At 47.8% G+C, this 21960-nt stretch overlaps 2 protein-coding genes and 1 pseudogene across 2 annotated transcripts; 2 read left to right on the forward strand and 1 right to left on the reverse strand.

The window, feature by feature from the left end:
* The first annotated feature begins 204 nt into the window (after positions 1–204).
* On the forward strand, positions 205–9206 carry LOC144136675 (gamma-butyrobetaine dioxygenase-like). The gene is made up of 8 exons (XM_077669198.1): positions 205–313; positions 3562–3645; positions 3904–4061; positions 5154–5389; positions 5881–6131; positions 6714–7078; positions 8229–8497; positions 9015–9206. The coding sequence occupies exons 1-8, from the start codon at positions 307–309 to the stop codon at positions 9091–9093; spliced, it is 1449 nt and encodes a 482-aa protein (XP_077525324.1). The 5' UTR covers positions 205–306; the 3' UTR covers positions 9094–9206.
* Positions 9207–11939: 2733 nt separating this feature from the next.
* LOC144095744 (U2 spliceosomal RNA) lies at positions 11940–12120 on the forward strand (annotated as a pseudogene).
* A 4180-nt stretch (positions 12121–16300) lies between these two features.
* On the reverse strand, positions 16301–21283 carry LOC144136676 (uncharacterized). The gene is made up of 3 exons (XM_077669199.1): positions 21240–21283; positions 19807–20516; positions 16301–17873 (listed from the first exon to the last, which is right to left on the reverse strand). Exons 1-3 carry the CDS (start codon positions 21241–21243, stop codon positions 17520–17522), a joined length of 1068 nt encoding a protein of 355 aa, XP_077525325.1. The 5' UTR covers positions 21244–21283; the 3' UTR covers positions 16301–17519.
* Between the last annotated feature and the right edge of the window lie 677 nt (positions 21284–21960).

Raw genomic sequence — 21960 nt, forward strand, 5'->3', positions numbered from 1 at the left:
ATCTTTCCCTTCCTCTCTATCTCGAGTGCGGGAGAGTTCGAGAGGCTTCGCGAGGTGCTCTGGAAACGAAAGCTAGGAGGGAAGAGAGAGGGGGGGGGGGGGGGGCGACGAGGAGAGATGCCTCCTTCCTCTCGCGGGGGAGCTGAGGGGCGTGTTAGACCACGTGGGTCACGATCTGGCGTCTCATTGGCTGATGGGCTGAATAAAGAATGGAGGACCCTGGAGGTTCCTTCAAACCAAGTTGAACTACAGTGCCGAGCTGACCACCCCATACATGAAAAGTTGGCAGAGCGAACTCTTGCAACCATGGAAGGTGAGTACAGGCGCTGATGCACTTTCACCTTTGGATTGGGGTCGAACGCAAGATCTTTCTACCGATGAGGGTTTCAAATTTCAACGTTGATGCGAGCTGCTTTGCAAACACAAGCTGATAACATGACACGAGCACAACTCGGTTGGGTCAACGCCCTTTGGGTCAGCGGGGTACCCGCATGCATAATTAAGCGCCTAACGCAGCACTTTTGCTGTAAGGTCGGAAGCTAGTTATCAATTTATGTAATTTCCCGGATTGATTGTTCACCAGTGACATGGTCATTTGACAGCGCTATTAGGTGAGCTAGTTGAACTGAACCGAACGGGCCCGAGACATTTAAGTGCGCTCTGATTTCATGCAGGGTTACCGAGGTATTCGTAGCCATTAATTAGGGGAAAACGAAATTGAGCATTTGCATAATAGGTACCTATATGTATAATGTAGTGAGATGAGAACGGAATTTAAGGTGCTCTGTGATTCACCGTGTCACCTCTTGCTTTGACTTTTTCTTCGTCTTGATGTCTGCTGGAGTTCTTTGGAGAAGTAGCTGCATACTTATCTCGTGATCCGTGAAACATCATTGCCACCTTCAATAATTATGTACAAGATTATTCAGTACCGCATGACATTTCGTGAAACACGAAACTAACGGATGAGGCTTTGACCTCTCGCTAATCTGAGGTGTTTGGAATAAATTAATGATACGTTAAGGTATGGTTCCGATATTTTGCAGACATGATTAGAGCTTCCATGACAGAATCGATGCCAGGATTCATTGCCGGATCGGGTTCCATATATGGCGGTTTCCTTGAGTATTCCTCACTTGCTCTCAGCTTTAGACGGAGATGCCGTCGAGCTCGGTCCAAGCGTAATTGCCGCGATTCCGTCCTCGTTACGAAATGAAACATTAGTACCGGCGTTTTCGAAAAACATGTGCGCGCTCGCTAATCGCAAACACTTCCCATCCTTTCTTTTTGTTTTTTCGATTGACTGAGGCACCCTGCCAAGGGCTTCTTCTCCAGCCTCTCTACTGGACCGATTCCAAGTTGTCAAATTTTATAGGGAGCGGTTCTACAGCGTCACTCCGCACAATTATCTTGCAAGCGCTTACTTTTTCGCAAGCTTCTTGATAACGTCTCGAGCCGCTCGAAAAATTTAGGGCTGAACGTTTTCTTTCGCTCGCTAAGGAAAAGTGCACACACCGCAAGCTCAGCGACGGAGTCTGGAGAACTGCCAGCGAGGTTCTTTCGTTCTTTCTCTCCTCAAACGCAGGAGCGTCGACAGCTAGAGGGACTCGAGACGATGCGTTATCGCGTTGCCTGTGTGTGCGGCCGAGATGATACGCGCTTTCGCCCACCCAACCTCCGCTTGCTGGCTTTATGGCGACTCAATCAGTGTTATGTCACAAAGGGCACAGACAGCTCGCGAGCGATAAGAAGGGTCCCAGGGGTGCTTCTTGGGCATGCCGAAGCTGCTACAGAGAGACACTGTTTCTTCGCCTAAATGGCTAGCCTGATCACCGTTTCGAGCTAGGCCTTTAACTAGTGCCAAGTGTTGGGCCTAGCTTGTACTCGAAGCATAATGGCCCAAACACTCTGCGCTTATTTCGCCCCTAGCTCAAGTGAGAGCAGCGATAGCATACTACGCCGATAACTGGGCATCTTGCTTGCGAAGGTGCTATTAGAGCTTTCAAAGTAGGCAGGTAAAGCATAACAACTCTCTGTGCACCATTGCTGCGGTTGTAAATTTACGCAATTCCTGGGCAGCCATAAATATTTCTCATCCTGATAAAGTAATTTGTGAGCCATTACAATGATTTCAAGAAATGCCTTAACGGAAAGTGGCGGGCTTGCGAGGCCTCATGTTTCCATGTTTTCGAGCACCGAGTTTGGAAAAGTGAAACACTGTCTACAACCGGATCCAGTTCGATACGGTGCGCACGATTAGTGGATAGATTAGACCTTATCTTACCGTTTACACTGCACTAGAGTGTTATTGCTGTCACGCGCTCAGAAAGCGCATTTCTCTTTCCTTTCGATAATTTGCTTATTTGAAATGGAAGCGTGCTGGCGTTCACATCGTAGATAAGCCGCGCGAGTTCCCTTGTTTGCACTGCATTCTGTGAGTGCTTGTCAATATTTCTTCGCAGCGCTTTTACCTGACGTATACTCTCAAATGCCCGTTAGGCGCAGCTGCAGCGTTATCTGTTTGTTGCCAGGGCGCCACTTTGCCCCGAATCGCTGCCCACTTTCGCGTTGCAACACGGCTTTCGTGACAAATGACGCCGTATCGGATTATCTCGCATGCCCTTGGTGTTTATCAGTTTTTGAAGAAGCGCAAGTCGAAAGCCGTTCAAAGGGCACGCGACCTGAAACGTAACAATGAGATGAGCGGCAACTGCAGAGTTTGAGAGCGTAGACAAGGACTGCCGAGCGTAGTGGGTCACCGATAACCGGTTTTCTGATAATCCAGAGATACAGGTGCAGGCATGTAGCTAGAAAGTTTGTTCCGACATATCAGGGCCCGCAAGAGAGGTCAAGAGGGCGAAGGCGGGGCTGCGATCACGGCTGTTACTGGCCTGGTGAGTTCCAGGAAATGAGCTTGAAAGCGTTGTGGAAGTATAGATGGGCGGATAGGGCTTCTTTCGAATTCGAAGCTGTCTACGTGCAGGCCTGAGGGCATTCGCCGTTTTTATCTGTGTGTCCTTTGCGGTTCGCATCATCGCCTGAGAGATGGCGAAGGTGACCGCAAGATAGACGCATACGCATGGCATTGTATCGTTGTCACCCCCAAACGCATAACGAAGCCAGCGTGAGCTAACGCCATTGTTAGACTTCAGCGCAAATAGACGACGACAAAAGAAGCTAAATCCAGTCAGGAGAGCTCGTGTGAGCTTTGACCTTCTTTTGTCATCGTCAATTTTCGCTAATGTGTAGCTATGAAACCACTTTAAGTCGCCGAGTTATGCATCCCCTTGTAGTGCCATAAGCAAACGTTTCTCATCAGGAATAGCGTTTGTCAACTGGAAGAGTGCTCTCTTCAGTTATCCCTGAAGACGCGAGGGTTTCATTGCACCTGAAAAAAAAAAATAATAAACGGTGATGAGGGTTAACCAGTGCGAGCAGGAACCGAATGCCGCTGCGTGAATTTCAGCTTAATTACCTAGAGACGCCATACTTTTTTCCTTTGGCAAGTACTAGACAAAAAATTACTCATCTTAAGAGAAGCTTTATTTGTTTTCTTTACAGTTTGCAGAAAAATCTTTCTTCATGGAACCGGGAGGCACATCCTTCAAAGCTGTCCCTCCAGAATTGCGGTTACCCAGGCTACAGGTAGGTACTAAGTTTTGTGGCATTTATGATGGATCTTAGCAACAAGTAGCACAAAAAGGGTACCTAACCGTTTATCTTGTTTTTTTTTTACTCAACTGCCACGGAAGTTATAATTAAAGAGACATCCGTACAGCTCTTTCTTTCAAATTTTAACGAAATGTTCTGGAACGGAAATCAATTTAAGAGCAGGGCTTACTTCCAATAATTCTTTTTTTTTGCTGGCCTAACTATTCTTTATTTCCTGTTTTTCTTTACCAGCGGCAAGATCGGTTCGTCCTATGAGCACCGTCCTCGCCGAAGAACTTGAAGAAATCTCACTTCCCCCTCCAAAGATCAAAGATGTGTACAAATCCAGCGAGAACACCCTTTGCGTCACCTTTTCCGACAACAGCAAGTGCCAGTTCAGCAGCACGTGGGTATGTACCCTGACAGCCTACACGAGCCGATATGTGCACATACTGTACAGTACTCACGGATTGAAATAGGACATTCGGAGCGCTAGCCTTGCAGTGCCACGCAGGCATGTGGTAAACCACAGGCCGGCTGATTGGCTACTGGAAGGAACAATTCTGCTTTGTAGATGTTCTCCCTCTCACGCCATACCACAATGCACCACCTTGGTTCCATGAGCGTCTACGGGCGGCGCTCCATGAAGCGACGGCCACGCGCTCCGAATGTCCTATTTCAATCCGTGAGTACTGTACATCCAATTTACCTTTATTTTGCGCTGCTCTTGAGCTGAAGCTCGCAGTAGAGGCATTGCTCGATGCAGCTTACCCGAAGATACCTGTTCAATTGAATACGAGAAAAAAAACGTGTACAAGCACACATGTAATTAAGCACAACACAGTAGACACAGAGCACTTCAAGTCCAAATTGCTCACCATTATCATAATCCTATAATTAGCCCTGTCCTATAAAAGCTGCAGACAGACTAACCCAGACAATTTCTTAACCTTGCCTGCCAGCTTGGCTCTCGGCAGCCCTTAGGCCCCCTGCGCGGTTTCCCCTTGCTGTCCACCGTATAGCCATAACACACCACCAAAGTACCTTTTCTCCTCTTAAGCACATCTAGGAAATCGTTAGCTTGCGCTAATTCCCCGATACGTGCCGCTTTCTTATGAAACGCCAACCCCCATACCGTTCCCTTGTGTGCGTTAGTAATACGCTGCTGGGGACTTACCGTTGCCGCGAACATTCTTCTTTGTGAATACTTCGGTTTCGGCTAGTTGGCTCGTATTTGATTGTAACGTGTTCAGAGGGCGGCGCAAAAAGAAACAGGAACAAGGAAAACATAAATGAAGGCGCCGGTCCTGTCATTTGTGCCTTGTTTGTCCTAGCTCCCTTTTGCTCTGTCTTCAGAACAGCTCTAAAAATTCTCATTGTGTCTGCTCGCTGTGCTGTCCTTACACTTGTCCGCACCTCTAGCTTAATGCGGTTTAAAGGGTCCACTGCACAGTACAGTAGCTGCATGATTACTGACCGCAAGTTTCCTTCGATCCTTGCAGCTGCGGGACAGCTGCCGCTGCCAGGCGTGCGTGCACCCGCCCACGCAGGAGAAGCAGCTCAACAGCGCCCAGATCGACCCCAAAATCCAGCCACTCTCGTGGGACGTCGAGAACAACGCGCAGCTCCTGGAGGTCTTCTGGCCGCAGGCAGCGCGCCGGCCGCCGCACGCCAGCACCTACTCGGCCGAGTGGCTCCACCAGTTCACGCAGGTCTTTCAGCCCAAGGAGCGAGAAGCGTAAGTGGCCGTAGCACTTGTCACGAATGTTCACCCCAAGGGGTTTGCTTCTAAGCCGCGTAGTGGGGTTCCCTGGCTCCTCTGGGGGTCCTAAGCTTCAGTGGGGTGGGGACGAGTGTTCCTCTCATCTTCAAGAGACCTTTGACGCTGACGATTCAAAGTGAGACACACTGCATGGCACAGAAAGAGAACTGGAGAACTGTTGACACGCAGTTCTAGTAAATTTATGCCACCCTTTAAGATCAGAATAACTCCAGGCGTCTCATTTCGAAACATTACTGCTGAAAGAAGCTTTCCACTCAACTACTGTGCTGATTCTTTAGCAGTACATTTGACATGCCTATAACCACTAATTAGAGCTGAAAATTGGCGCAAAAAAAAAATTGGCACCAGCGTCCGTCTACTCAATATCTGGGTGTACAACTTTCCTCATTAGCCATCTTCTCTGCGGATTTTCCGTGTGGTGTAATATTTGCCTTCCTTATACGCAGAGAGCGCACCGAACCAGCTGTGGCGACCACTGCTTCCGCTTCTGACGCCGCACCGATGGCTGTGCCACAACCACATGACGAGATCACCGATGAAGCATACATCAACAAGAAGTCGTCCGTGATCCTATGGAACCGGGATGAAATCGAGGAAAACCCTCCTGAGTTGGAGTACGAGGACTTCATGGGCACCCGAGCGGGTCTCAAGAAAATGCTCAAGAACGTCTGCAAATATGGCATCTCTATCCTAAAAGGTAAATTCACTAAATCCTCTTTGTCTCAACGTCCCCGTACCTTAATGATGGAGATGTCAATACACACGCACTATTACTACGATACATTTATTGCACGCTCATATCATAAATGGCGCGAAGAACTGATCGTTTATTTCAGCGAGCTCAACCAAAGAGAGCACTATGCACAGAGGGTGCCCCTGAAATGATCGATGGACTGATGCACAGAAATAGATATATGCTAAGTCATTTCCCTTGTAGCTCGAAAGAAAACGGACGTCTTCACGGGCCAGTGCCAAAGTGCAAGATGAGCCATTACTAGCAGCAAAAGCAGAGGGCAGCAACGCCCAAAATAAGTGAAAAGTAAATCCATAGCACAAAATGACAAAACTCGGCTTCTGAGCCACTGGCCAGATAATTGTTGGTTTACGTAGTTCCTCTTGGCAGGAACCTAAGAAGCAGTTTTAAAGTACAAACTAAAAGTCTCACTTTATGTCGCATTTGTTATCGAAACCTCCGTGAGTTTTTGAACTCAGGCACGTCACCACAAGCAGGCTGGACAAAACGCTTTTATGCTTAATATGTGTCCTACTTGCATTGCAGGAGTGCCGCTGCACGAGCACGAGATCATCAGTGTCGCGCGGCGCATGGGCTACATCCGGGAGACCGGCTACGGCCAGACCTTCGACGTGCGCTACAACGCCGACCCCAAGACGCACCTGTCGTACACCGGAGTGGAGTTCAGCCACCACACCGACCTGGCGTACAGGGAACGAGCCCCCGGTGTACAGCTGCTGCACTGTCTCAAAGCCGCCGACCCGGCCAAGTGTGGACAGGAGGCCGGCGGCAAGTCCTTCTTCGTGGACGGCTTCTACGCGGCCCAATGGCTGCGCTACAACTACCCCGAGCACTTCAAGATCCTCTCGACGACCCCCGTGATGTTCTCATTCCTGGATGCCGAGAGAGACGTGAGTGGTTTCTTCTTTTTAGCGGTTGTAGTTTATACCGACTGTGTTCCATAAGTGCTATGGCAGCCGCTGGGAAATCCTCAACAGAGTACACCACATATTCCTAAAACATTGCTAGGTGTCCTGTTGACATAGTGCGCCTTCACATTAAGCAGTCATGGCCGACAGTGTAGAATCTAGTTTCTTGGACGAGTTCTGTCATTCGCTCAACATCCACTACAAGCTCAATTTATGATTTCCTGAAGACAATGCTGCCTGGTCATTGAGGGTAACGGACTGGACACCAAGAGGAGCAAGCGTGACAGGGGTTGGCTAAATGTTAGGTGGGCGGATGAGATTAAGAACTATGTGGCAATAAGGTTTCCGCAGCTGGCACAGGGCAGGCCTAATTGGAGAGATATGGGAGAACCTTTGTCCTGCAGTGGGCGTAATCAGGCTAATGACGATGATGGCCATAGATATGCAGCTTTAAAGGGGCTGTGAAAGGGGGTCTCAACAAAGGTGCGATGTGTCTATGATGCTAAAGGACGCCGCTTCACAAATATTCTCCAGCAATAATAATTTAGTTGCGCTTTGTGCAAGCTCAGTTATCTGTAGTCAAAATTTGAATTTCTGCGTCTTGGCGCCTTTCCATCTCCCCTCGTCACTTTTTACACGCTGAAATGCCGGCGCTCCTCTGGCGGCTTCTCGCACTCGCCCCCTCCTCCGGCTGCCGACACGCGCGAACCAATGCTAACAGCCCGCTGCTTACGTAACGAGCGCGGATTCAGGCGAGAATTCAACACCGTAGGTCGCCGCGAGGCGCGGAATCGGGAGTTTTAAAATTGTACTGTAAATTATCGGCTCGCTTTTGAGGTCTTGTACGCGGCATGAACGCTCGGAGGCCTGTACTCTACATAATGCGAGCATTTTATAGCCAACTTAAAACAAAGATTTCAAGGACCCTCTAAGGGACCGCAGAGAGCTTTGCTGTAGGTATGTAGCAACATCATGCTGAATGACAGCATCACGTTGTCCGCGTAACTGGGGCAGAATGCAGTGGGACAGCGCTTTTAACGCGCACGCATGGAAACTGTAGCAACTTTAGATTCCATTTTAGAAGAAAGCCAACAGTGAAGTAACCCACGTGTGATTCTATTACGGCCCGCAGAGGTGGTTCCGCGAGACGTGGCCCGTGATCAGCGTCGACTACATGGGCAAGCTGAAGGACATCCACTACAGCATGTTCTCCATGAGGCCCCCGCTGCTGCCCCAGGACAAGGTGGCCACCTACTACGAGGCGTTGCGGCTGTTCGCCCAGCGCGTCGAGCGGAGCACGCTCCAGTACTCCTTCTACCTGAGCCCCGGCGACCTGGTCGTGATGAACAACCGCAGGATCCTGCACGGAAGAACTGCCTACGATCCCACCAAGGTCGACAGGTGAGCAGCCCAGCTTCCTTCTTGTGCAGAGTGATTACTGTCACCAGTGTAACATGCCCTGAACTCTCACGGTGTAATGATCTTTTCTCTCTTTATCCTTTGCGTACCTTTGAATGCGGCCTGGCTCTGGGTGCGAATTAAAACTATAGGCACGTCATGTTTAAGTAACAGAATAGCATAAGCCCATATTTCATCACTACACTTATACGCTGTGCACTTAGGTTGTAATCCCTCTTGCCGAGAGGGCAAATAAACAAATAGGACTGTTGAAGTGCACTTCTAATCTGAAGCAGCGACGCCTCGCACCCTTGTATATGCTCGTCGCGTCAAGAAGTGTGCGAAATAGAAAAAAAAACTGCGCTAACAATCACCGCAGAGACTATACATTACGTTTAAACAACTCATGATATTCCAAAAGTTCATCACTATGGTGTCAGTTTATGTTGCTATTATGACGAAAGCTTTCCGCAGTTGAAATCTGTGCGCTACATTACGGTCGTTTGTCTTGTCGTTGCAGGCACCTGAAAGGCTGTTATATGGACCTAGACGAACTGAAATCCCTCTACGAGAAGATGCGGAAAGATGACGCTTTGTAAATAGACATCCATTCACCATGTACATGTAATGATCATCTTTAAAAATACGCGATAGGAGTTCATATTGAAAGAGAGTAGTGGGATTGGTTCAATAAAACAAAACTTATCCCAGATCTAGACTCGTCGTCTTTATTTTTGGAGGAGAAGACCGCTTAAGTTTATACTCACTTGTGTCGAAACGCGAGGTGTTCACATTAGTTGCCACAACTTCAAATCCTATGTTGCGTACAGCCGCAAAGGCAACTTCCCATAATGCACAGCGTCTCTTTGCAGCCTCCTTATGATAGCAATATCAATCGACGCGGCAAGTGTGCGTATAATTTGAAGGATTTAGCAGCTTCAGCGTAAAGGCAGGATGTGAAATAAATGTTTTAACAATAATTAAACCAAATGAACAAAAATTTAAAAGGAACAGGGTCCCGTGCTAAACAAAGTTAATGATTGTTATGAGTGGCCTGACGATGGACTTCAGTAAAGAGATACAATGCACAAGTGGCAACTTTATATTCCCTTATACTGCTTAATGATCAAATTAGCTAATATACCTAGATTCAAAAGTGAATATATTTTTTTAATTCTGCTAACACTTGAGAAATCGATATGCCGCGAATTCGATACACTAGACACTCGGTCCACTTCTGCCCTACAGTTCGACTTATGCGAAAGCCAAACGCTAAGGCTCAAATGCAGTAGGCATTTGTTTATCAAGCGATGCTTTTGCTAATATTATTCCCGCAAAACTTGTTTAAAAATTAGGGGCAAGGAGTTGCTCAAAGCTGGCTGGAAGTCACGCATTTGCGCCCTTTTTTTCTGCGCCCAACTTCCTCGCATTCTGATCTGAAAGTTCTGGCTCCTGAGTACACGCAGACAAATGCACATAGTAATCAGCACACAGTGCGCAAAATACCAGAGCTAACTGAAGCTAGAGTTTTTCACAAATCACATTGTTTCGAAATGAATAGAAATGTGACTCCGACGATTCACACTCATTCAGGCTACGTAGCAGGTGAATTCCGAATGATTCCTTCAACCTTTCCCACATGGTGTGCTTTTCGGGCGCAGCCTCTCTCTGACACCATTAGCAACACCTGATTCTTACTAAGCTACGCAGAAATTACGGAGTACTATAAGATCATAAGAAGGAAATATCCTCTTCCTCACAAAACCCTTAGCAAATGTGAAGAGCACATTACCAGGCGACTGCAAACTAATACTCTGCCCCATCCCTACTTAATGAGTAAATGGTATCAAGACACATACTATTCGTCCTGCCCATTCTGTGGAGCAGTTGGCACACTCTTTAACACAGTTTGGGTATGTCAAGAAAACCCAGACTTGGACAGCAATCCCGATCCGACATATGAGCGCTGGGAGGCAACCATTGATAGGCACAATCCCTTCGACCAGAGATCGTTGGTTGAGAGGGGCCGGATTATGATGGCGACCAATGGGTTCTCCTACTGAACCCACCTAGTAGCCGCCGCGGTGGCTCAGTGGTTATGGCGCTCAGCTGCTGAACCGAATAACACGGGTTCGATCCCGGCCGCGGCGGTCGAATTTCGATGGAGGCGAAATTCTAGAGGCCCATGTACTGTGCGATGTCAGTGCACGTTAAAAAACCCCAGGTGATTGAAATTTCCGGAGCCCTTCACTACGGCGTCTCTCATAGCCTGAGTCGCTTTGGGACGTTAAACCCACATAAACTAAACTAAACTAATCTGAACCCACATAGTATTTATGCTCTTAATGAATGTTTTTCCTCCTTCTGGGTGTACCGAGATGAGAAACAGTTAGTGCACCCTTTCCCCTCCCCAAAAACTGGAGAGACGCTTGAGCTCCACCTTAAGGGTATATGATGCGATAGCATGCATGTCCATGATTTAATAGCCATAGTACATGCGGAATTGGTCACTTTGCGAAGCCGGCTGCGAGGATTCAATCAGTCGCCAACGCCGACACCGGACAATTTTTCTTCTGACATGGGGTGCTAAAGCTATCGCGTGAAAACATTTTCAACGGTAGCTCAATGGTCCCTTTGTTGAAACTTCGTTTTCTTTTCGTGTTTAACCTGTGTGTCCTTTGTATGTGATTTTCTTAAATACGCTTCATGAGACGAAACCCAGACACCTCTCGCTTGTTTATGGCCGGCGGCGGCTCCCCTCGGGCGACGGGACTGTGGGAACCCGAGGGAGAGGGCCAAAGGTTGAGACCAGCAGAGAGCTCTGGAGGGGCAAGGGAAAAGGGCAGAACGAGCGGGGAGCCCCGACGATAAGCATGTAATTTTTCGAGCTCTTGCTCCCCTCCTAACGAACAGTTTGATTGTTTCTTGTTTCTTGCAATAAACGAAGTTACATAAACGATAACAGTCTACTGTCATTAGAAACGAAAGCTAAATCAGTTAGTTTTCTACAACACCCTTGTCGCAGAAAAAAAGCGGCGTCGTAGGTGTTGGCCTCAGCGAAAAATCCGCGAGCGAAAAATCCCGGATCGGCCTTCTTGGAAGCGCGGCGCAACTGATTGGTGAATGGCGTCGGCATGCGGCCGCCGCCAAAATCCACCTTTTCACAATACGTGGCGCCCTCTAAGGAGTGATGAAAATTCGTCTGCTTACTGATTCAAAACAAACGCACATGGGAGACGCAGGAGCGGTCTGGTTCAACGAGGGGCGAGCTGCGCCTGTGAAGTTGCGTGTGTGCTTGACAGCTGCCTCCATCTGTCGCATGCGCCTGTCACTAACATGAACCGGGCATGCGCACTAGGAGTAAGCGGTTGCATTTTCAACCAGTGGAAATGGAGAATAGGTGCTCGTGCTCATAGCGGCCTTGTGTCCACAAGCAGCAGCATGTTTTTCTTCTTCTAGCTATTGTGCTGGAGGGACCTGGTACCTGATACCTGATTTAATATCTGATACGGGTCCCATTTGGACCCAAGATATTAAACTTATTTTTGAAATATGGCAGAGTGCTAGACGCACTCTGACACGGGTCGGCCCGGTATTGCACTGCCTCCGGGATCGGCCCGGGGCCTATGGGCCTATTAGCGCGCGGCGCCTTTTCTATCTATCTTTCCCTCCTATCCTTTAAGTCTCCTACTTCCAGCACGCGGCAGCGAGCGTGGCTCGGCTTGAGCCAGTAAGCAGGCCCGTGCTCTTTCCTTTTCCTACTTCCTCTCAGCAACATCAGTCAGTCAGTTGTAGCTATTGTGGAGGCGCATGATCAGGCGTTTATTTTGCTACGGGCTCTGAGCTCGCATTTGTTACCCAAGCTGAACATTCCTTACTGGGGTGTCATAACTGCGCCGGTGTGGCTTCGTGGCCCTTAAAGCAGGAAAACAGTTCAGCAGATGAACTTCTAGAGCGAACGAAGTGTGTCGAGGTAGCTCCGTAAAGCATAAGTCGTCTCAGCAGCTGCTGAGTAGGTTTGCGTCTCTAAGGGATCATGCAGGCCTTCGTCCCAGAGCCGTGGTGCGGAGCGCCCTATCACACCAGACGCTCCCATGAGAACGAGAGGATGCAGCGTATCCTGCTTCGCTAATAAGCACGCAAAAAAGAAACAAACAAGCAAGAGAGCCAAGACGTCGGCGCTCTTGTTTATCCCAGCGCTGACTCCGAAGCGACCTTGAGCACACAGCTGGCGGAGGGTCGAGCTGCCATCTAGTATTTCTAGTCCATGGTCGTGTTACGGCCGTCGGCTTGAAGTTGCACATTCGTTTATGAAATTAGCTGTTTCAGATACCAGCGCTCAGTCAGTCCATTTTCTTTAAATTATCACCTAATAAATAGCACCTAGCGCGAAGATATACCATAGGGCGCCAATAGTTCGCTTTCGGGTATGTGCTGTAAATTGAGCAGCTCCGGGGTTTTTGGAGGTCACCACAGTCTAACGAAACTTATACAGTAGGCTTTGCTCTCCTTTCTGACTACATCCGGCAAGTTTTGCAACCACGGTAGATTTAATTCTGGCACTTATATATTTTAATTTTTTGCCCGTTTCCGGGGCTTCAGCTCAGTTGAATTTTGAGGTAAAGGCTATGCTTTCGACGTCACAAAAAGTCCCCGCACGATAATACGCGCTTCCGGCTTCACTAAATTTGAAGTTTGTACTGAGTCGTGTGAGGCATTTTATAAAACTATTAGTAATTTTCAGTCGCTACTTGAGCCATTCAGCGCGCGCGCTAGTGTTTTTGTAGTAATGTTGTAACGTCCTCGCCAAAACAATCTGAATCCCGGTTTGCTATTTTTGCTATTTTAAAACGGTTCCACGTAGTATTTTTGAAAAAAAAATGGTTTGTGGTGACGGAGAGACAGCACAATAAAGGGCCTTAATGTGATGTTTTAACGTGATCAACTAAACATGTTCGAAAATCTTCAGAGTTGCCCTCTAAGGCATGGCACTGCTGTGCTTTGGCACTAACGATATTGTGGAAGAACCAGAGGTAAACGAAAATTAGTAATGCCTGAGTCCAGAATCGATGCGTCGAAAAACCCCTTGTTTTCCTCAGCCGTACAGGCGTTGCTGTTGGCATGGTACTCGTAGTTTTCATGAAACTTGCCTCATTTGAACAACGCAGAGTAAATGTCTCGCGGAAAAAAAAATAGATTCTCAGAAGCACTGCTTGAACACCGCTTTCAAAAAGTGGGGTGGAAAGGATGCAAGTGACATTTTGTGAGCCCTTTTTAGTTAGCGACACGAGGCAATGAGTGCCTAGGAACAGAAAATTATAAACGGTTTGCTCGCTGGATTACGATCGACGGGAGGCGGTGCTCAGCATCAACATCGGGGTGTCACACATTGGGTAACTTCGGTGTTAGCTGCGGGCATCGCGGTTAGCTAGAGACTCTGGACCATGAGGCCTCCAAGCTCAGGCGGCTAGGTCAGCAATGAACCATTATGAAACAGTGTTGCCATCTATCGTGTCTTCAGCACAATTAAATGTTGCCTGCCATTTGAAGGCTTAAGCTCGCAGTGATGACTATTTGTGCGGCAAGCGCGAACTGTTTGCAAGCGAATGAAATGAGTGCTGACTTTTAAAAAAACGCATTGACTATTAAAAGAAAATGGCGCCAACCGGAACTTCGATGAGTCGAAATAAAGCGAGGTCACCACAGAACTGCGAAAATTTCTGGTGCGGAGCACTGTGGAGAGGATTTACCTGATTTGTAATCGCTTGCAGTGGTGCTGGCAGGAAATGCAGTAAGGTTGTCCTCCTAAATATAACTTCCTATCACGGAGCGCGAGTATTTAGAAGAAATAAAGTGCTTCATTTTTTGCTTAATCATACTCAGCTTTAAATCATGACCAAAACTTAAGCTGTTGTAACTTGCAATTACAACATACAAGTGACAAAGTCCAGCTCTGGGCGAAGATATTCGAAAGGCTAACCCTAGTGCTAGAAGGCGCTTAGAGCTCTGGTCATGGTCGAAGATGTTGCTAGATGAGCAGTGAAAGCAAAAATATCGTCTACTTTACTTAATAAAGCGTATTTCAAAGGATAAGCGGACATAAGTGCAAATTTGGGTGCTATAAGAGCCATTCAGCCTTCCTTTATCAAAGAAGAGGTTCAACATGATGGAAGTAGCAAAAAACATGAATCCTTCCTTCGCACGTATGGCCACGCCGCTTAAAGCGCTTTTCTGACGTTTGATAATTTCCATGACATAATCGGAGGCTGCCAGGGCCTACATATAGTAAATGTAATTGCTTTAGATAACGTGTTAATGTGACTCTGCACGATGTCAATAGCGCGCTACTAAAGAAAACCTTTAAAAAATAGTTCAGTAAAAGAAAGATTCATCATCATTTCTGAATCCCAAGAGGTAAAACTTACATCAGATACTTTTTTTAAACAAAACGAGCATTGTTTGCGAACTCTGAGCGTTATAATAAGCAAGTTGCAGCTGGATTAGCCAAAGTGTCCTCCAGAAACATGGCTTTAAATTTAAATGTGAGAAAAGCGTTATACCGGAGTGCTTGAGCGCATTCTGGACCGCCGCAGTGAATGAATGGACGAAAAAGTTTTATTGCTCACTAGAGGTCATGGCGAGCTTGGTGTGCAGAGCTCCTGGTCGAAGGCCCCTGCGGCTGCTGCGACGATACAGGCCCGGGCGATCAGTCTATGTTGATCTTCCAGGTGATCGCTAGACGGCGCTGCCTTCTCTGCACCACCGCAAGTGTTGGCATCTCTCCGACGATAAAAACAGCTCTGTGACTAGACATCATGCCGCTGCTTGTACTACGTAGAGGACTACGGAGCTGCCAGCATTGGACCACTTTCAAAAACGACCACAGAGGCAAATCCTTCGCCATTTTACGTATAGCCACAAAATTTGAGATCCTCGGATTATTGCGATCCTCGGATTATTGAAATTCTATAACACAACCCTTAAAACCTTCAAGCGGGCCGAAGGTCACCCTTTCTCAAATAGGAGTAAAGCTTACATCATCGTATTACACGGCCTCCATATGCATTCTGTTAATGCAGGGGTGACTTCTGCCCTTGTTGAACCACCGTATCAGGGTGATATTCAGCTTAACGTGCAGTGATGTTGAGCCTTACGCTTTTCGTCACGCCAACATTGTAGACAGTAGGCAAATATAGGATCTTCAGCGTTTGCAACAAAATCAGTTGCATTGCCATCCGCCGCGTGTTTGACTGCCCACTGCCCGCGATGGAAATTTTTTAACGTCTCCGTTACGGACACAAATCCTATTGCCGCTTATTTTATGCCCAAGTTGCCTTATTTCAAATTTACATTGAAATCGTTGAGCGTCCATGAATCAAGATCTGAGCCCGTACGCTGCGGACTCCGGTGCACGCCATTTTCAGAACTACAGTGTGTGAGCGGGCACACTTACTCCGGAAAGTGTTTCAAAAGAGAAGACGGAACGCAGTTTCTAACTAACCCAATTCAAATACCAGCCACCTGTTTCTAACCAACCCATTTCAAATACTAGCTACTACGTTAACAAACGAACGCCACGATGGATCTGTCAAAACCTACCTTTACTGTGTGACACCGCTCTGATGGCTCCCCAATGCAGCCGAATCCTTTAGACTTGTCTGTTACCACGGCTTCTTCAGCTCGAAGCCCAAATCTCAGTACATGAGTGTCTTTGCATGCCATCTCCATACAAATGCATCCGTGCCAGCCGGGAATCGAACCGCTGACCTCAGGCTCAGTGCTCGAAAGATACAGCCCCTGATAAGAAGTACAAAACCCTAGCTGGCTGGTTAAACATCTTCAATTATTTAAGCGCTCCTTGTGGGGGTTCTTACCGGGCCGCTGAGACTCCTTTGAGGTCTCGGCCGCGAACTCCGAGCTCCCGGTATCGCGCACCACGAGCGGCCGTTCTCACGACGGCGCAGCGGAAATGCGAAATACGGACATAGCACGGAACAGGACGCTTTGCCCGAGGCCCCAAATGTTTATTGGATTCTCCCAAAATCGCTTGCTGCTGGATCTGCGACCCTTGCCGTCTTGCTTGGCCGTGCAGCTGACGGGGGCAAGATGGCGACAACAAAGAGGGAAGAAGGAAGGTAGTTACCTGGCGTCCTCTCACTGTCGCGGCTCGCACAAAATGCACACCCGTTCAACCATCGTCAGACCTAATTTACTAATTTATGCAGACTTATTTCCTTGGGCATTACCACTGAGCACCAGCAGAGAAATAACGAAGTTTATTCAGATCACAGCGCTCAGATCCCTCGGCCTGCTCCTGATCAAGCTGAACTGAGGGAAGCCAAGCGTTCCAGGAAAGAAGAAGGGGCAAGGATAGCGCAACCTTCAATGACCAGGTGCCGCTTCTGTCGACAAGCTGCTCTGAAAGCTTCCGGGAAGAGCCGCTTTGGCCAGATCGACGTTGACGCAGCATATCGACGTTTGCGCACGCATGACTCATGTGTACTTTGCACCATGACTTCTTAACTCAGCTCACTCAGCTCAAAGCTTCTCCCTCCAGTCACTAGGCTGCCTTATAGCGTTTCCGCCTCCTTGGAGGTGAGGTGCCTCGATGAAAAGTTCCTGTACTAGGGTAACGACACAAATTGTTCGTTGGGGAACACCGCTTTGGATCCCAAGGATTGCGTCGGGTCTGTATGATAGATAGAACGCGAAAATTTGATGTGAAATAAGCCTTCGCTCTACGGAAGCAATATTGAAGGCTCTGATGTCTCAGAACCGCGAAAACACTGCTTTAGGCTAAAATATTTTGAGGTGTCTAAATTGACTTGTGCTCCTAGCCGAGGAACTGTACATCGAGACATCTGCACTTGGGGACATCAGCACGTACACCGAAACATTGGGTGAACCTCTCGTCACTGAATTAAAAACAACTGATTTTCAATTCACCACGCACACAGTATTGCACTATCCTTTTCATCGGTCTCCACAGCAGCGGCGGATCAATTTCTCCACCTGCAACCCTCGTTCACTTGTTCCAGAGGGAATTGTCCCCGTAGTAGTCCTCCGCTCGCTCGCACGGCAGCGCCTCGTCCCGGTAGCGGCACTCGAACTGTTCCTGGTCGAACACGGTGTCGTCCTCGCAGCGAAACGTGTGCCTCTCGAATTCCCGCTGCCCCTGGCTTCCGGCCCTCACAGAGCACACGTGGAAGTGCACGCAGCCGAGTTCCACGTCTGCGTAGTAGCCGTACTGGCGCCCGTCGCAGCTGAAGTTGGAAGACGGTGGCTTCTGGACGGGCCGCCCGTTGGACGCCGTTGGCGCATGCAGCGCCATGACGTTGTTCAGTCCAAGGCCCGCCATCACAACTTCTGAGGAGAGCAGCTGGTCCGCCCCGAAGGCAGCATATAAGTGAGAAAAGAATGTGACATAATAACAATAATAATAATAATAATAATAATAATAATAATAATAATAATAATAATAATAATAATAATAATAATAATAATAATAATAATAATAATAATAATAATAATAATAACAATAATAATAATAATAATAATAATAATAATAATTGTTGTTGTTTTTTTTTGGAAAGGAAATGGCGCAGTATCTGTCTCATATACGTTGGACACCTGAACCGCGCCGTAAGGGAAGGGATAAAGGAGGGAGTGAAAGAAGAAAGGAAGGAAGGTGCCGTAGTGGAGGGCTCCGGAATAATTTCGACCACCTGGGGATCTTTAACGTCCACTGACCTCGCACAGTACACGGGCGCCTTGGCGTTTTTCCTCCATAAAAACACAGCCGCCGCGGTCGGGTTCGTGTTTTTATGGAGGAAAAACGCCAAGGCGCCCGTGTAATGTGCGATGTGACATGGGTAAATTAACATTTCACGACACGTTCCAGTGGATGTATTTTATGGGAGCAGCAATTGTGTCACTGTGGCATCTATACGGCGCATGCAAGGTATACAACTGCAATATATACATTCACTAAACAGTCCTGTGACGAAATACCATCACGCAGGTTTTACTCCTAGTTTGCATATTATGCCCAACAATTCTGAACAATAGCATTTTTGAGCGGAAAAGAGTTTGTGAACGCAGTTTTTTATATGTATTGTAAGGTTTCACTATGGCAATCAATATATCCGCAGATTTCCCGTCGGCGGGCTTGCTTTTTTCTTATGAACGTTTTTGCAATCAGCAAAAGAGGTCCCCAGTGGTCTTCTGTGGCAGTCTTAACTGCTAGATGTGAGCGGTGGGTGAACCTTAGAAGAAAGATTTTGCTACAGAACGGAAGAACGGATCATCACCTTCAATATTTACATAACAATAGCTTACAATTTCCCAGCATTCAAAATTTTTGTCCAAGAATGCTGGACATCAGATATGGCGATAGAGAAGGCATCACCTGCTCCGGCATGCACCGCTGATGTTGCGTGCTGTACGGCAAAATGCCGACTATGACGTCACATGAATACCCACTAATTGCAAGATGATGGCGTCCAAATGAGCGGAAAATCTCCGCAGTGGATATGAGGCGACAATATTTAAAGGCCGTTGCCTCTGGATATTTTTTAGCTGCCCAGTTCGAATTGTTTTGCTTTAAATCGGGCAAATGAATGCAAGGAACGAGATCTGATTTCTGCAGCTTATTAACATAGGCACCACCCTGAAAATAAAAGGTAGAACCGAATCAGAGGCGATACAGATATCTTGATACGGGCACCGTTTCCCCACTTTTCTGCAAACTATCTCAGGGGTGAGCAGTGTTGTACACGCTTTAGGTAAAAAAAAAAAAAAGAACCCATCGATTAGTATCTGGGCCAAAACGAAGAAACCGGGAGACTATCAGTAAGTATTTAGGAGACCAAGTGTGTTTGTACCTGCTCTGCACGCGGCGTCTTTATACGCTGTAGGCAAAAAAGCGTGTGACTCCTGCGAATTGCTCTGGCAATAAAATCAATTCATGCAAGGTTACCGAGCGTGTGCGCAGAGCACGGTACTGATCGCCAGCCCCCAGTTTCATCACTGGATGAGTCTTGCTTTTTCCTTCTACCTATATTTTTACAGACAGAATAAATCGTTTGCACGTGCCTATTTGAATCATGTTTGTTTGCACTGGCGTCGGCAACGCATCAGGATCCATTTCAAATCGTAGTTAATCAGCAGCAAGGAAAACGTCGCAATCCGGTTTTAGCCACACATTACTTGAGGAAAAGGAAAGTGGCTGTTTGCTTTTAGCTCGGTTCTCTTTCTGCGGAACTTAGCGCAACTTGAGGGTTGCAAATGAAAAGGAAAAGCTTCCTACGCACCTTATTGCCGACGGGGCAGTGATACACCGAGCTCTCCGGCATCTCGGGAAGGTAGAGGTCTCCTCTCGGGGACAGGTTAACCACCGGTGTCGGCTTGCCCATTGTCTTGGTACCGGGCGCCGTAGAAACCTTGTAGTACTTCTGGGAGTCTTCGCAGGGCGTAGCCAAGTCAGGGTAGATGCACTCCAACGTGCGCTGGTCGAACACGGTCGGTATCGGGCAGGATATCCTGAAGGCGGTCGCCGCGCCTGCAACGCGTGCGCAAACGTAGTACGACCTGCACCCCGAGCGCACGTCGGCGTAAGGTCCCTCCCGAAGCGGGTCGCAGCTGAAGGCCCCTTCCGCGGCGCGCGACGCCAGCACGGCTTCGCGAAGGGTGAACGCCTCGTTGATGCCGTAATGGAGCTCGGCCTGCTGGCAGGCTTCCCGGCTGGTCGCGTTCGGCGGCACGCAGGCGAAGTGCAGCTGGTCGAACACCTTCTCCTCGGGGCAGTAGTAGCTGAACTTGTTCGGGATCGTGATGCCGTTGACCACCTGCGGGTTGCAGATGTGAAAGATGCGGCAGCCGTGCGTCGTGTCGGCGTAGAAGCCATACGGTCGGCCCACGCACGAGAAGGGCGTGTCGACGCGGGCCTCCACCGAGTTGGCCCCGCGCACGCGACTAGCCAGGCCCGACAGGAAAGCAGGTAGCAACATCAGCATCATCCAAGCTGCAGGGTTAAAACAACAGTCAATTAAACACCAAAGCAACTTGAAAAATAAAATTTGCTTCCACGCACAGGGTGTGGCGTAAGAAATGAGTTTAAACCTGAATCTGGTTTTAAAGCCATTTTCCCTCACGCGTTTGAAAGAGCTGAAACAATGCGTTTGCTAAATTTGCCTACTAAAATAAATTGCTACTAAGAAAAGATAGCGTACTTCGGTTTTACTCGTAATTCCCGCTTGCTATGCTGAAAGTGAAAGCCGAGAAATAAATGCCTCAGTTTTATGAACCTTTGTATACGTCGTGTTGGACAGCATTTTACAGCTAAGAGCTGCAGTGAATTGGCATCTCTAGTACTTCCCGCGCAATCGCATGATGACGGCCCACCTTAAATAACCTCACGAGAAAATAAATCTAGGGATGGACCACTAGATGGGGTACAAGTAGGCGGTTTGGCAAAAGAGAAATGCACATCACCTGTAGCAGCCATCATTTGGAATGAGAGCGGAATGAAAAAAAAATCTGTTGAATTATGTCAGATACGATCCTCAGACGATCACGAACTCGGTATACTCGCGACTAAAAATTATTTTTTCAATTGCACTGCTCAAATACGCTCTTCCGGAAAGCACAGGAACATTAACATCAGAGTAGGATTGAGTTTTATCCAAATAGAACGTGATATTCTACTTTACTTTATGCGTGTTCGTAGAAAAGAGACATCACTTACCCATCGCGTTTTGCACGGGGCAAGACCGGCGACAGACTGCCAGGCAGCTCCAAGAAAGTGTGCATTGTCCGAGTGGGGGGGCGGGGGGGGGGGGGGAATCAACGCACTCGCCATTTCACCCTGTGCTGACTGACTAATCGTCGAGAAACTTGAAGAAGAGTGACAGGCGGAATTTCATTGTCCTTTTATAACACCATACAGGTGGTTCAAGGCCAAGCAGCAAGGATTAGCCTGAAAGCAGGCTGGCAGTTATCAATACGAAATGCAGAATTAAGATTTGGAAAGAGGTGGATGACAATATGACTAACATAAACCACAAAGTTGTAAAATATGACACTTGGAAAGATGTGCTGGGAGTCGAAGAGAGTAAAAGAAGGGCACAAAGATTAGATATCGATTTGAAGGCCACCAAAGGAAGAAAGAGAAACGGGGGAAGTGAGTGTGAAGCTTGAGAGCCCTTTTTTTTCTTTCTTGTTTGCTACCTTGCACTGTGGGAGTGGAACAAGAGGCAAAAGAAAGATTCGGTGTGTGTTAACCAACTATCATAAACAGACAGAGCGATAAACTTTTATGTAGCCCGGGCATTTGTTTTCGGCCCGCACATACACCTCAAGGGCACCTCGGCAGCCGCGATATAAGTTTGTAGCTGTAAAAAGTTGCGTTCGATGGCTTCTATCATCAAGCAACATAAGCGATTACCGAGGATCCTTGAGTCCGAGGA

Source organism: Amblyomma americanum, chromosome 6, assembly GCF_052857255.1.
Source record: "Amblyomma americanum isolate KBUSLIRL-KWMA chromosome 6, ASM5285725v1, whole genome shotgun sequence".
NCBI classification, from domain to species: domain Eukaryota; kingdom Metazoa; phylum Arthropoda; class Arachnida; order Ixodida; family Ixodidae; genus Amblyomma; species Amblyomma americanum.